The 16717-nt window shown below is 42.1% G+C and overlaps 2 protein-coding genes across 2 annotated transcripts in view; both read right to left on the bottom strand.

Moving 5' to 3' along the window:
• The window catches only part of LOC142497809 (IgGFc-binding protein-like), a 140073-nt gene extending 136676 nt beyond the window's left edge, over positions 1 to 3397 (bottom strand). The window contains exon 1 of the mRNA XM_075606159.1: positions 2888 to 3397. The gene's annotated coding sequence lies outside the window, so the exon portion shown is untranslated. The remainder of the gene's footprint in view (positions 1 to 2887) is intronic.
• LOC142497805 (IgGFc-binding protein-like) overlaps positions 1 to 14765 on the bottom strand; it is a 362065-nt gene extending 347300 nt beyond the window's left edge. Inside the window, exon 1 of the mRNA XM_075606152.1 lies at positions 14695 to 14765. Coding sequence (XP_075462267.1) covers positions 14695 to 14707 — 13 coding nt within the window. The 5' untranslated portion in view covers positions 14708 to 14765. The remainder of the gene's footprint in view (positions 1 to 14694) is intronic.
• Positions 14766 to 16717: the final 1952 nt, after the last annotated feature.

The following is a 16717-nucleotide window of genomic DNA, read 5'->3' as shown; positions in this document are numbered from 1 at the left end:
TTAATTTACTATTTTGACATTTGCATTCAGTAGATCATTTAGCCATTAAACAGGGAGTGCTGGTACTTCCCTAAGTGTGTTAGTATTTTATGTTAATAGCTCAGTAATATGTTCCATATAAATGCTAATTTCTATCTATATATAATTCATTTATTGATACAATCGATATATAATTAAAACAAGTAATCCTCTGCAGTTTGGAAAATTTCCACTAGAGAGTAGCCTAGACTATAAAACCAGTTTGACTACTATTAGGTGTAATGCTCCTGACTAATTCAGTTTAATAAAGAAGACACCTAGTCACTTATTGCAATTAACTTTAAATAGGACAGGTTATTTGTCCTCAGTTTCCTAGTAATTAACCTCTGGGGTTAATTGTGCATATATATTTATGAGAGAGACGGAGAGAGATAGAAGTGGGAGAGACAGAGGTTGGATTCGCAGTGAGAGGGGTGGGGGGGGGGGGAAGACTCTAGCCCTGGACCCTCGTATCCCTGAGTAGAGCACACAAGTTGGATAGTGAAACGGGGGAAATAACCAGAGAGATGTGTCAGAGAAAACTACAGTAATTAAATCACAAACACGAGCACAAGAGAAGTGTGAGGGAAGTGGGAGCGACTGGAGGATGCGCGGTATATAGTAAGTTAACTGATTATCTTGATAAGGAAGCAGGGGGACATGATATAAGGGAGTGAGAGCTATGGTCCGAGTTACAAAAGGAGTAGATGTATTGTATGTCTTTATTTACAGTATATAGCGCCATTAATGTACATAGCGCTTCACAGTCGTAATACACGCGACAATCATATAAATAACAAATAATACAAATAGGTCATGGGAATAAGCGCTTCAGACATAAAAGAAACATTGTAGAAGAGGAGTCCCTGCTCCTAAGAGCTTACAATCTAATAGATGTGAATATGAGAGAGTAATAGGAAGGGCCACGGACAGATTTTTCAAGGCCCAGGACTAGAGTTTCGAACATAAACACAAATACAAACAACATTACCCCCATCCCCAAATACACATAACACTACTCCCCCATCCCCAAATACATACAACACTACCACCCCCATCCCCAAATACATACAACACTACCACCCCCATCCCCAAATACATACAACACTACCACCCCCATCCCCAAATACATACAACACTACCACACCCATCCCCAAATACATGTAACACTACTCCCTCATTCCCAAATACATACAACATTACTCCCCCATCCCCAAATACATACAACACTACTCCCCCATCCCCAAATACATACAATACTACTCCCCCATCCCCAAATACACATAACACTACTCCCCCATCCCCAAATACACATAACACTACTCCCCCATCCCCAAATACATACAACACTACTCCCCCATCCCCAAATACATACAACACTACCACACCCATCCCCAAATACATGTAACACTACTCCCTCATCCCCAAATACATACAACACTGCTCCCCCATCCCCAGATACATACAACACTACTCCCCCATCCCCAAATACATACAACATTACTCCCCCATCCCCAAATACATACAACACTACCACCCCCATCCCCAAATACATACTGTACAACACTACTCCCCCATCCCTAAAATACATACAACATTACTCCCATCCCATCTCCCATCGCCAAATACATTCAACACTACTCCAACATCCCCAAATACATACAACATTACTCCAACATCCCCAAATACATACAACATTACACCAACATCCCCAAATACATACAACATTACTCCAACATCCCCAAATACATACAACACTACTCCAACATCCCCAAATACATACAACACTACTCCAACATCCCCAAATACATACAACACTACTCCCCCATCCCCAAATACATACAACACTACCACACCCATCCCCAAATACATGTAACACTACTCCCTCATCCCCAAATACATACAACATTACTCCAACATCCCCAAATACATACAACACTACTCCAACATCCCCAAATACATACAACATTACTCCAACATCCCCAAATACATACAACACTACTCCAACATCCCCAAATACATACAACACTACTCCCCCATCCCCAAATACATACAACACTACTCCCCCATCCCCAAATACATACAACACTACCACACCCATCCCCAAATACATGTAACACTACTCCCTCATCCCCAAATACATACAACATTACTCCAACATCCCCAAATACATACAACATTACTCCAACATCCCCAAATACATACAACATTACTCCAACATCCCCAAATACATACAACACTACTCCAACATCCCCAAATACATACAACACTACTCCCCCATCCCCAAATACATACAACACTACTCCCCCATCCCCAAATACATACAACACTACCACACCCATCCCCAAATACATGTAACACTACTCCCCCATCCCCAAATACATACAACACTACCACACCCATCCCCAAATACATGTAACACTGCTCCCTCATCCCCAAATCCATACAACACTACTCCCCCATCCCCAAATACATACAACACTACTCCCCCATCCCCAAATACATACAACACTACTCCCCCATCCCCAAATACATACAACACTACTCCCTCATCCCCAAATACATACAACACTACTCCCTCATCCCCAAATACATATAACACTACTCCCCCATCCCTAAATACATACAACACTACTCCCTCATCCCCAAATACATATAACACTACTCCCCCATCCCCAAATACATACAACACTTCTCCCTCATCCCCAAATACATACAAAGTAGATTTGGATACACATGTATATCCTATCAGGTGCGTCAGAATAGATAAAATAACCGTTGCATAGTATAAGTATAGGTCTTCCTAAACCATAAATATCAAATAGCAACTGGCCCAACTCTGGGCACCAATGGTTGCTGTGTAACTCACTGTTTGAGGGGGGGGAATAGCCTGGTGTGAAGTCCTCAGTGGCAATGATGTAACGTAGCACCGCCAACCCTTACGTGACTGCAGCGTCACGTGGGGCGGTCAAGTGACCGGCGGTGATCTCCTCCGGCTTGGGAGAGGTGGGGAAATGCCCGATACTGCGCCTCAGCTCAGCTGCTGCATGAAAGTGGCACCGCTACTCCCGGCGTGATTGCGGCATCGCGCACGGCTGTCACCTGACCAGCGGCGGTCTCCTCCGTGTGCAAGGGTAATCCGGCGTGCATAGCAGCAGTAGAAGCCAGGAAAAATCTTCCAGCAACAGCAGGGAAGGAAGCACTGCACAGCCGTAGACAAACAGGGTATAGACGTGGGTGGTGACTACAAAAATAATTTATTGAACAGACATGTGTAGCTGGTGGATCCTCTGACGCGTTTCAGCCCTCAGGCCCCGTATATATATGGGGAAAGGGGAAACAACGGCGCAAAAGACTGTTAACTATACAATAAAAATTGAGCATAAAAAGACTCGGGGTATAAATTTAGATTGCTGGTTGTTCTGAAATGAAATGAAGAAAAAACAAAATGTAGTGAAGTACGTTTAGTAAAAAAATATGCGCAAAAGTAGATCGCTACTTACAAAGTAACAGATGTAAATAAGCATATAGGATATTATAATCCTCTCCGTCCTGCTGCCTGGAGTTGTGATGTCTCTGTCCTCCACGTGGAACACCGGAATCCACCGTGCTGGTTCTCCTCTGGCTGCAGCTCTTCTCCTTGACTTCCTGGTGTGCCTCTGATCTCGCGAGGCTAGCCCGCTGACGTCACTCAGCCGAGATTTCGGCCGAAATTCGAGTATACAGTCCAGGAGTAATCAAGGGGTTCTGCTAACATGTAGATACTCAATAGGGGAGCTGAAAGTTTGTCTTGGAGCCTCTTTCCTATGCGTTTCGTCCTGGAACTAGGACTTCATCTGGGGATTGAGTGTGTCTAACTGGCTGTAGCTTAAATAGCATATGCCGATCTCTTATAGGTTAATTAGACAACCAATTTTTAGATATATATCAGGTGGACACAATTAGTTCTAATATCTATATACAAATAGTGAAACCCACTGTTGTACAAATTATTAAATAAAATTACATACAATTTTTTAATACACATGATCATATAAAATTTATATTGAAAAACATGAAAATAAAATAAACTATAAAAATATAAACGATATATATATATTTTAAATAAACCTATAATATATGGAAGTGAAGTTCCAAAATAATTTCAAGAGATACTAATTGTCTAGAGAATGGCAATTACTTAATGACAGCTTGATGTAATATACATAAAACATGTTGTCTCCTTATAGGTATGAATGGTATAAAGTACCTTTTATTATATTAATCTATATGATTTGAGGAAATGTATTTCTTAATATGATAAATTTTGTTAATAGATATACATATTTAAAGTATATATATATTTAATAAATTGACATGTTTGCAGGTTAAAGTTAGCTGGTTACAGATTTATTTCATTGAATGATAATATTAATTACAGACATTTAGCATAGAAAAGCTCCTAAGTCTATGTCTGTATTTAAACCAAGTGGAACTAAAGGTTTCATTGTATGGATCCACTTGGTTTCAAGTTTGGAGATGGCATTAACGCTGTCCCCTCCCCTCCAGTTTTTGGCTAGTTTATCTATGCCAGTACATTCAATACCTGCTGGATTGCCATTGTGCTCCTCACAGAAGTGCCTAGATAAAGTATTTTGCAAAAAACCTTTTTGTATGTTGGTAATGTGTTCTGCAAAGCGTAACTTTAGTTTCCTGGTTGTTCGCCCTACAGTGGCGACACATCTTATTCTAACACTGCCCCCACGGCAGTATGCGTGCGGGCCGCGTGGTGACGCGGCATGTCCGCGCGTCACTGTGACGTCACTGTCACGTGGCGTGCCCGGCTTCCCCGGCTTCCCCGGATTCCCCGACATCCCCTGAAGTTGAAGTGAGGTAAGCGGGGGTACGGGGAAGCATAAGAGGCACAGCAGGAGCAGCCAGGGGGTCGGGAAGTGACAGAAAAATGCGTGCGAGTGGAGGGGAGTGACGGAGGAGATGCGGCTGGCGCGTGGTCTAGTTTCAGCGCCAGCCGGAGTAAAGCCCCGGTCAATTACGGGCAAATGTTAGAATAAGATGTGTCGCTACAGTATATATTGTTTTTTACATGGGCATTGAATTAAGTATACAATCACAATTGTACAACACTGGGTTTCACTATTTGTATATAGATATTAGAACTAATTGTGTCCACCTGATATATATATATAAAAAGTGGTTGTCTAATTAACCTATAAGAGATCAGCATATGCTATTTAAGCTACAGCCAGTTAGACACACTCATTCCCCAGATGAAGTCCTAGTTCCAGGACGAAACACGTAGGGAGGAGGCTCTAAGACAAACTTTCAGCTCCCCTATTGAGTATCTACATGTTAGCAGAACCCCTTGATTACTCCTGGACTGTATACTCGAATTTCGGCCGAAATCTCGGCTGAGTGACGTCAGCGGGCTAGTCTCGCGAGATCAGAGGCACACCAGGAAGTCAAGGAGAAGAGCTGCAGCCAGAGGAGAACCAGCACGGGGGGTTCCGGCGTTCCACGTGGAGGACAGAGACATCACAACTCCAGGCAGCAGGACGGAGAGGATTATAATATCCTATATGCTTGTTTACATCTGTTACTTTGTAATTAGCAATCTACTTTTGCACATATTCTTTTACTAAACGTACTTCACTATATTTTGTTTTTTCTTCATTTCATTTCAGAACAACCAGCAATCTAAATTTATACTCCCAGTCTTTTTATGCTCAATTTTTATTGTATAGTTAACAGTCAATTGCGCCGTTGTTTCCCCTTTCCCCCTATATATATGCTATTGTGTGTAGCTTAACTTCAGGTAGCAACTGTTACTATATATATATATTACATACATACATACATACATTCCAGTCAATCAGCTCCAGTGCTGGTGGGGGTTTGTGCTCTCCATTCCGCTCTTCCCATGTCGGGGCCTCTCTCTCCAGCCGGTGCGTGCCGGAGGCTGGGCTTGACTTCCAGGCACAACCAGACTCTGGTGCGCACCGGGAAGGAGAGAGGGGCCCGGTGTGGAAAGGGGCAGGCACCAGCTGGGGAGAGCGGAGGGCCTGGCAGTGGCAACCAGAGACTAGGCAGCTGCACACAAAAGTTTAGGCCTGACCTCAGGTGAAAGGTGCGAGGAGCTCGAGACACACACACACACCCTTCCGCTCTGTGCTGTTTCCTCCTCTCCTTGACCCCATCATCACGCTCCTGACACCTCCTCCTGATTGGCTGCATTACCTAGCTGCCTTACCCCCTTACCCCCCCAAAGCTGACCAGGTCACTATGTCCAGAGAGGTAATACAAATATGTCCAGTATTACCTCAATTTTTTTACTGTGCAAGGTGTCCAAATACAGGACAGTCCGGTTTAATACTGCACACCTGGCAACCCTGCACATACCTGTAAATTCTTAGGAATTACTTCCTCCTCTGTTTGGGCACAAGGCCAGGCCTTTTGAGTCTTGTTATAACAATGACAAGACGGGAGCCAAAAAGTTTGTGGCAATCTAGCCACATTATGTAGTAATTCTTTAAATAACAATCGTTCCTAGAACCAAATGCATTGATGACACTGACATGTTTAATGGGTTAAATCTGCATAATTTATACCTTTTTATTTACCACAATCTGACACTTATATGTATTTTGAAAGTACTTTTTAAACTTAGTTTGTAAACATGGTGAGCTGAGACTTGGATGGGGTTTTATTTCCCATTTCAATGTGTTCAGCTGGAGTTTGCACAGGCAAAGACCCCTCTCTCTCCCTTTACCCTTATCTATTATTAGCTCTCTGATAGGGAGTAGGACAGGGTAGGATCTTAGTAGAAGAAATACTGATTGACAAACACTGATTCGCCTATTTAGACTCCCCAAACAAAAGGAATGTGCTCTTCATTGCCAAAGAAACAAAAGCAGCAACCTGTTAACTCAAAGCATTTGTTTTTTAAAAAAATACATTCGGACTGTTAAATTTTGTTATAAAATATTGTTTTTTTGGACTAGCTAGGATTGCTCAGCAGAGCCCGCCACAAGTGTGCTTTGGAAGAATTAAATGTTTGGCGGGTGCACAAATCTTGGCAGGTGGAAATCTAAGTAACGTATTTACAGATAAAATGTGCTAAAACATTTTTTAAAGGTAATAAAAGTTACAATGACCGTTGACATTGTATCTCTATCCACAAGGGAGATCGTCAGTTCTTCAGAACAGGGCCCGACCCACTGCAGTGCGGAGAGGGGATTACTACTAGGAACAGTACCGCATACTGGGGAATAATGTAACGATCAATGAAAATCGGTTTCCTTAGAAAAATGCAATTACCCTCTAAATTAATGTTTCATTTATCTGCTTCCCGTGAAAAAATTATGTTTTTATCTTAAGCAGCTTTTCTGTGTTCTAAATCCTATCTGGTGAAGTCGCGCTCGTAATTATTTTACAAACAGAAGAGGGAATTGAAAATGTACCTGTACATTCTGAGACTTACAAACAGTCTTATCACAAAAGAGATTAGATTAAGGTTATAAAAAGCTTCCAAAGCGTTTGGCTCCCATAGACCATGTTATGTAGAAATACTTATGCATGTCTGATTACTTTACTTAAAGGCATTTATCACCTAGATTTAACCTGTTCCATGCCGTAGCCCTCTAAAGGACCGATACATGTCGTTTTTTATTTCCTTCTTTTTTTGTACACAGGATTGAATCAGGGGGTCTCCGGAGCTGAACCCCATTGCTTTCACCCCCGGGGACCCCCTGGTTCCAGAGATACTTACCTCTGAAAGGGGTGCCGGTACCTCAGCAAAGTTCAAAGCTCCCGCTTCACGTTGGCCATTAGGAAGCTGAACTTGATGACATCAGAGCTTCCTATTGGCTTGTAGAGCGCGGGAGCTTTGAAACTCCGCCATTACATGAACCCTGCTAGCCAAAACTGAGCGGCTTCCAGCACCCCCTACTGAAGTACTTCTTCGGCAAGCTACCCGCCTATCTGAACAAGCTCCTCACCCCTACCACATGCAGAACTTATCACCTGAGATCTAACTCGAAAAGACTGTTCATGGTCCCAAGGTTCAACAAAGTATGCGGACGTTCCTCCTTCTCTTACCGTGCACCCCAAAACTGGAACAACCTACCGGAGACTCTCACAGCCGCCACCAGTCTAAGTTATTTCAAAACTAAGGCTGTTTCAAATTTGAAAGTGGTCTGTAACTGTTACACACGCCTATACTTTATCTTTAACTTCATGCAACATCTTCATATTAAATGTATACCCCAGTCCTGGCTACATAACCATGTATTTGTAACCATGTATCTGTCATCTTAACTCAGTGCCCAGGGCATACTTGAAAACGAGAGGTAACTCTCAGTGTATTACTTCCTGGTAAAACATTTGATAAATAAATAATAAATAAGTAAGTATCTCCAGAAGTAGGGGATCCACAATGCTGAAATGAATGGTTCAGCTCTGGAGAACCCCTGCTTCAAACTTACAGTATGTTATAAATAAAAAAACAAATTGCCAACAGAATCGCATGCTTAAAGGATCATTTAAAGAGAGACACTGGTTTCAGGGGAGCTGGAAGCAGAAAGAGAGCACCGTCAAATAAACACGAAGAAGAATGATGTGAGAGATGTGGAGATAAGAGACATAATGAAATAAAATGTGTTGCTGAAAGAGCAGGATAATTGCTTTGCATTTAACACAAAGGTTGACTCCTAATGATAAGAACGACTGAGCCAGGAAGATGTGAGCAGAACGTTCTTGGAGAGCAGGAAAGAGAAGGAGAATCATTGCTCTTCTTTTGCCCTTTTTGCACTGCCCTGGGATTCGGGGGCTCAATCAGTGGCGCAGTCGTTGGCGGATGGCCCTTCAGGACTGGAGTTGGCCAGCCCTGAGTTAAGAAATGTATGGTAATGAGCTGCTAAAGTGTTTCTCTCTTTCCCTAGCGCCAAAAATAAAATAGTGGCGAAAAAAAACCATCCACACGACAAATACGCATCACATTTAAGGAAACTTTATTAAGCGGTTTCTTAAATGTGACGAGATTCTAATGGATGAACCCAAAAAGCTGTGATACAAAACTCCCATAAGCTGACCTAGATAAACAGAAACCAACAATAGAGAAACTGCAGCGCACCACGATCCAAAGAAGAAGCAGGTCTGGCAAAAATCTATCTTTATTTGAAAGTCATAAAAACAAGGGATGCAGCCCTTCTACGCGTTTCGTGCCTAGCACTGTATCAAGAAGTGCTTTCACACGGTACACAATACAGTTAAATAGCAATGGCTGCCAAATCTCGCGATACCTGTGACGTCACAACTCAACTCCAGCCAATGAAAAAATGCATCCACAGCGCATGCGCCCCACGGCAAGGTATAGGAGAGTGAACAGCCGTGTGTCAGTCCTCACGTCATCCCTGTGGGGACGCCCATTAGGGAGTACCCCGAGGAGAGAGAGTAACCCTGGCAGCGGCTATACAAACCCCCGTCCCGCCGGTATGCGCATGTGCAGGGGTATAGAATGATGTACATATATAGAAAAAATTACATAAACGGGCCAGTATGAGCCCTTAAACTGGAAAACTCTAGTGGTGCCATACTCCCACACAGAGACCATGAAAAAAAACAATCACGGGCTCTATGTTCAAAAGTCAACACAAACCATAGTTGAGTTGTAAAGAAAGTCTTTTTTCCATGAGAGACGTATGACAAAAACAGCAAGCTCAATAGGGCAGCCAGTGACAACATTGACAATATCAATACATAAACATTTATTAATTAAAATATAAAACACAACACAATTAAAAATGAAGTATGCAATATACTCGTGTAAAAACAAATAAGCATCCTTGTGATGACAATGAGGTCATGAAAATAGTTTAGATCATAAAGATATTCAATCCATTCTGTGGAGTACCTTAGAAAAATATTAACAAGTATTGTTTTATATAATATTGATTCATCACAGAGGATGACACAAGATTCTAGTTACTACATATCCTATTTTAAGGCAATTAAACTTCTAACAACACTATACTGTTTGACATAGAATAAGACAATGAACTGCACCATAAAGAATTTCAGTCATTGCACGTTTAGACAAAGTCTTATCCAATAAGTGATTGCATCATATAGTTACCTGTCCCATTTTAAAACAAGCGATCCTATGACAACATTATACAATGTGATACAAACCAAAATGATAAATTATGTCATAAAGAGTTTTTAATTATTATTGGTTCAAACAAAGTTCTATCCAAGGAGAGAATTCATCATATAATTACCTGTTTGTATTTACAGTTGAGATATTCTCCAAAAACATTCTTCTAATTACTTATTTATAGTTTATCCAGATCAGATCAAAATCTCTATCTCTTAAGATGTGGCCATGATCATTTCAAAAAGTGGTTAATGCTCCACTCAACATTGATCCCCTCGGGAAATCTAGTTCTTAGAGTGAATATCCAAAAGGACTCTCTGCAATTCAGGGTGTTCACAGTATCCCCCCCTCTCTCCTTCCTTTTAATTTTCTCAATACCTAAGAACGAGAAGTTTTTAATTCCCCCCTTGCTACATTCTGTAAAGTGCTTTGAAACGGGATGCTCTAGATCTTTTCTCCGAATTAATCTACAATGTTCCTGCATCCTAATTTTCAAAGCCCTTGTAGTCCTACCGACATATCTCTTCCCACAGCCACAGGTAATTACATAAACTACCAAGGTAGTATTACAGTTAATGAAGCTGTTGATATTATATTGCTTATGTGGACTGTGTGAAAAGACATGTCTCGAAGTTCTCATGAACTCGCACATGTTGCAATGGTTGCACCTAAAAGACCCTCTGGTCAAAAAAACGGTCCGGATCACCCACTGGGGTGGAAATTACACTTGGGGAAATAAATGCAGCCAGCGTTTTGGCTCGTCTATATACACACTTTGGGCCTTGTTTAGTATATTCACATAAAATGGGATCCATTTGTAATAATTCCCAATGCTTATTAATGATTTTTTGGACCTGACCACTTGATTTGTTATATTGAGATATGAATAGGGGGCACACTTTGTTATCAGTTCTCATACCATCAATATTATCCAGTTTCTTCCGAGGGGATCAATGTTGAGTGGAGCATTAACCACTTTTTGAAATGATCATGGCCACATCTTAAGAGATAGAGATTTTGATCTGATCTGGATAAACTATAAATAAGTAATTAGAAGAATGTTTTTGGAGAATATCTCAACTGTAAATACAAACAGGTAATTATATGATGAATTCTCTCCTTGGATAGAACTTTGTTTGAACCAATAATAATTAAAAACTCTTTATGACATAATTTATCATTTTGGTTTGTATCACATTGTATAATGTTGTCATAGGATCGCTTGTTTTAAAATGGGACAGGTAACTATATGATGCAATCACTTATTGGATAAGAATTTGTCTAAACCTGCAATGACTGAAATTCTTTATGGTGCAGTTCATTGTCTTATTCTATGTCAAACAGTATAGTGTTGTTAGAAGTTTAATTGCCTTAAAATAGGATATGTAGTAACTAGAATCTTGTGTCATCCTCTGTGATGAATCAATATTATATAAAACAATACTTGTTAATATTTTTCTAAGGTACTCCACAGAATGGATTGAATATCTTTATGATCTAAACTATTTTCATGACCTCATTGTCATCACAAGGATGCTTATTTGTTTTTACACGAGTATATTGCATACTTCATTTTTAATTGTGTTGTGTTTTATATTTTAATTAATAAATGTTTATGTATTGATATTGTCAATGTTGTCACTGTCTGCCCTATTGAGCTTGCTGTTTTTGTCATACGTCTCTCATGGAAAAAAGACTTTCTTTACAACTCAGCTATGGTTTGTGTTGACTTTTGAACATAGAGCCCGTGATTGTTTTTTTTCATGGGTCTCTGTGTGGGAATATGGCACCACTAGAGTTTTCCAGTTTAAGGGCTCATATTGGCCCGTTTATGTAATTTTTTCTATATATGTACATCATTCTATACCCCTGCACATGCGTGTACCGGCGGGACGGGGGTTTGTATAGCCGCTGCCAGGGTTACTCTCTCTCCTCGGGGTACTCCCTAATGGGCGTCCCCACAGGGATGACGTGAGGACTGACACACGGCTGTTCACTCCCCTATACCTTGCCGTGGGGCGCATGCGCTGTGGATGCATTTTTTCATTGGCCGGAGTTGAGTTGTGACGTCACAGGTATCGCGAGATTTGGCAGCCATTGCTATTTAACTGTATTGTGTACCGTGTGAAAGCACTTCTTGATACAGTGCTAGGCACGAAACGCGTAGAAGGGCTGCATCCCTTGTTTTTATGACTTTCAAATAAAGATAGATTTTTGCCAGACCTGCTTCTTCTTTGGATCGTGGTGCGCTGCAGTTTCTCTATTGTTGGACCCTATATCTCATCAGCAGCACGCGGTGGAGGGGAGACTTTGGATGCTAAGTGAATACTGTGAGTACCTGACTTAGGGCCAACCCAATGAGGTAGGGGAGGCTGTTCTTGGACAACCTACCCCAGCCTTCAGGGTATTTTAGTGCCCCATCTGCTTTTAGGCTCAGTATACTGTATACACTAATTGAATGCATTAAAACCCAGAGTGTGCTCCTCTCCCTTATAAACATACAAGACACTTTGAGCACCTTACTCTACCAAAACTAGATAAACAGAAAGGCTGCGGAGGATTGGCGGACAACTGGAACGTGTAGAAAAAGCTCTCTCAGCTCACCGGGCAAAAATAAAACATATTTATTAAACTGCATGACTAAAAACAAAATAATACTGGGGACAAAACAAAGTCTGAATCAGGGGGTCTCTGGAGTTAAACCGCGTTAATGTCAGCTCCAGGAACCACCTGCTTCCCAAGATACTAACCTCAGAATGGTAGCAGCTCCAGCTGGACCCGCGTGACATTTAAACTGAGTGGAGTTACCGGCACCCCCAACGGAGGTAAGTATCTCCGAGGGCTGACACTACTGTCTCTGTATGTCCTTCCTACTTACCAATTAGATTGTAAGCTCTTCGGGGCAGGGACTCCTTTTCCTAAATGTTACCTATATGTCTGAAGCGCTTCTTCCCATTATGTGTTATTTGTATTATTGGTTATTTATATGATGATGTCCCGTGTATTACTGCTGTGACGCTCAATGTACATTAATGTGCTATATAAATAAAGATATACATGCATACAAAGCACATGTGAAGCTGGGAAGTGCTTAAATGTATCAACAAACGCCGATGTAATACTGGAGCAAAACAAAATGGATTAAAGAACAATAATCCTATTACTCAGCGTTTTTTTCTTTGATACATCGTGTGCCATTAATCGGTCCCATGTTTGCTTTAATACAAACACCCGTGAGTCTCATTCACAGGAAAGTTACATTCCCACTGTCATCCCTGCTCATGTCTCGTACAAACGCACGGCGATTATGAGTTTACAATAAAAACGTACAATGTTCGTCTAAATATGTATTTGCATTTTCATCTTTTGCAGGTAGTGATACCATTGCTTGGACCAGCATAAAAATAATAGTTACAGATGTTGGCGCACATGCGCTTTTGAAACGCCCAGAATCGTTCCCATACAATACAGTCTATCCCAACACCAACCCCAAACTGAACCGCTGCCGCCAACGTTCTGCTCCCGTGAGCCCCACGAAGCAGCAGCAGCATTATATCAGTTAAACAAATGAAAGGGAGTCATTTTCCAAAGCATCAATGCTGCAAAACTGAAGATTCATTAAAGAGGAAGCTGGAATAGCTCTGAAAGGGATATATGTGTGGGATACATCCAGGTTTTACCCCCTTTCTACCCTAGCATTGCAACTGGAAGACATTGATAAATACAGGAGCTCCCATTCATTTTAATAAGCAAAGGTCACTTAAAAAATCCGGGGGCTACTTACTAAAATCTCCCGGCTGCAAAACTGAGGCAAAGTCTGCAAAAGGATTGCACCAGATTTAACAAATTACAAACTCCCCATTGCTTTCCCTGGGATTACTCTTGTTTGATGAATATGGCTGTTTCTGGCACTGGTTTTGCAGCCGGGAGACATTAATAACGGGTCTCCCTGATGTTATTTGTTCCTCTAATCACTGTGGTGATGAAACATTCCGGGGGTTGGGAAAGTTAGATTTCAATATACAAGGTGTGTGTACAGGGCCGCAGACAGCTTTCCTGGGGCTCAGGAGAACAGTTTCCACTGCCCCCGCCCCCAACCCACCCACCCGGCCCTGCAGCTAGCCAGCCCCCTGCCCCCACCCTCAATATCGTCAGCCTTCGCCTGACTCCCCGTCTATATCTCACACCCCATCTTCCCCCTCATCCCCACCTCTCTCTCCCATACACATAATACTCCCCCTGGACATCAACCCCCCATCACCCCCCCTACATATCACACTCCCCCCCTACACATCACACACATAATACTCTCCTGCACATCACATCTCCCCACCTGCACATCCCATCCCCCACATCCCGTGCACATGACATCCCCCTTGCACCTCACATCCCCCCTCTGCACATCACATACACACATATCACCCCCTGCACATCACACACATCATCAACGTCCTGCACCTCATCGCCCTGCACCTCAAATCACAGGAAATTTGCATTCATTTTGGGATATGCCTGAAGACCCTTACCTGCTCCCTTCATCCCCAGGATGGAACCCAGTTTAGCTTGTCAGGGACACTGTTTATAAAGGGTACGGTCGCATGCTCAATGCAACACAAGAGGCTATTTGCATATGATAAAAACAATAAACCACAAGAAGAGAAACCACCCTTACAGATTACAGGAAGAAAATAGCCCAGCCCTCTCCAAGCAGACTGGCATGAAACCAAGGTCCAACACCATTACCAGCCATAGAGCTAGGACCCCATTATGAAGGCCTTTATGGTGGGCCCTATCTATAGGTCTGTTAATGTAATTTTAGCAATGGTGAGTATTGCACGTACATCAAGATTAAAAATACACAGCATGGCATGTTAGGGACATGTTACCACTCGGCGAAACAGCAACACAGGAACACGTTATGCAGGCTTGGGTTTCTCTCCTCTCGTAGCAGGGACCCAGGATCGAAAAGCTCCGCTCCAAATTGAAGTTCCTCACTTCGCGGTGGGGACGCCACTGCCGTTGTTGTAGAGGAGGCTAGTATCCTTGCCGGTTCCGGGTTGCTCCACGTGTATGCGTGACGTCATCAATTGGCGTCTATCCACAGTTCGCGGCGTGCCGAGCTGGGTTGTAAGGCAAACCAGCGAGTGTCCCGAACACAGTTAAATACTGCTCAGAGAATAAACGCCTCAATGGGTATAGCATATGGAACGCGCCCTCTCCTACGCGTTTCGTATAGATAATACTTCTTCAGGGAATGTTGGAGGTAGTTGCGGGGGCGCTTCTCTGATGTTGGAGGTAGTTCACAGCTCTCCTGTGATTTCGTGGAGCAACCCGGAACCGGCAAGGATACTAGCCTCCTCTACAACAACGTCAGTGGCGTCCCCACCGTGAAGTGAGGAACTTCAATTTGGAGTGGAGCTTTTCGATCCTGGGTCCCTGCTACTAGAGGAGAGAAACCCAAGCCTGCATAACGTGTTCCTGTGTTGCTGTTTCGCCGAGTGGTAACATGTCCCTAACATGTCAGGCTGTGTATTTTTAATCTTGATGTACGTGCAATACTCACCATTGTTATAAAATATTTACTTTTTAATATACTACACTATGAGGTTTTTTTGCGCTGTTTTTCTTTTTGTTTTGTACTAGTTCTGGAGTGCTGAGCCATCCCACAAGAACAGCGGCATAAACCTCATCCTAATCAGGTTGTTTTATTTCCCATAAGGGTCACTAAATCACTAATCACTTTTAATACAATTTATGAGCGCAGATCACTCTTTGTATCACATTGTAATTTTAATGTGATTCTATTGATATCGTCTTCCCACCCCACTGAGTTACAGAATATGTTCACGTGTTATCAATAAATTATGATAATAACAATGAATCATGTGCACATCCGATTAGAAACACATACAGGTGACAGGGAATATATATATAAATATATACTGTACACACATTATTGGCAGAACAGGACATAATCTGGGGTGCAGCTACAAAATTGGCAGGTCATCAGGTAATATAGAAAAGTATGTACTGGTGTACACACACCTGTGTGTGTTTGTAGGTGTGCTTGGTGGGGGTTAATCCTTGTCTAAAGTTCTTGAAATATTGTGCATATTGAATGTTATTATTAACGCATCAATGTCAACCCTAGATTTTCCAGCCGCAGAGTAAACCCCATATCCCGGATAATGTAACATATACAGTAGAGTAGCAACAATTGTATTATAAATGATAAAATAAGAAATGTGCAATTAGGACCACTGATAGATGTGCTCCTGGAGATGCAGAGATGCAGCAAACACAGCATTGGCTTTTGGTGACACCCTTAAATGTGGATACTATTGCGTCCACACTTAAGCAAGTGTTACAAATTAGATGGATACAATCTGTATCTACACAGTATCCTCAGAGTGGCAGTGTGGCAGTGTGGCAGTGGCAGTGTGTCAGTGTGGCAGAGTGGCAGTGTGGCAGTGGCAGTGGCAGTGGTAGTGTGTCAGTGGCAGTGTGTCAGAGTGGCAGTGTGTCAGTGGCAGTGTGTCAGTGGCAGAG

Source organism: Ascaphus truei, chromosome 6 (assembly GCF_040206685.1).
Source record: "Ascaphus truei isolate aAscTru1 chromosome 6, aAscTru1.hap1, whole genome shotgun sequence".
Taxonomy (NCBI): Eukaryota; Metazoa; Chordata; class Amphibia; order Anura; family Ascaphidae; genus Ascaphus; species Ascaphus truei.
The sequence above is the reverse complement of the archived record's forward strand: the minus strand, read 5'-3'. Positions and strand labels throughout refer to the sequence as shown.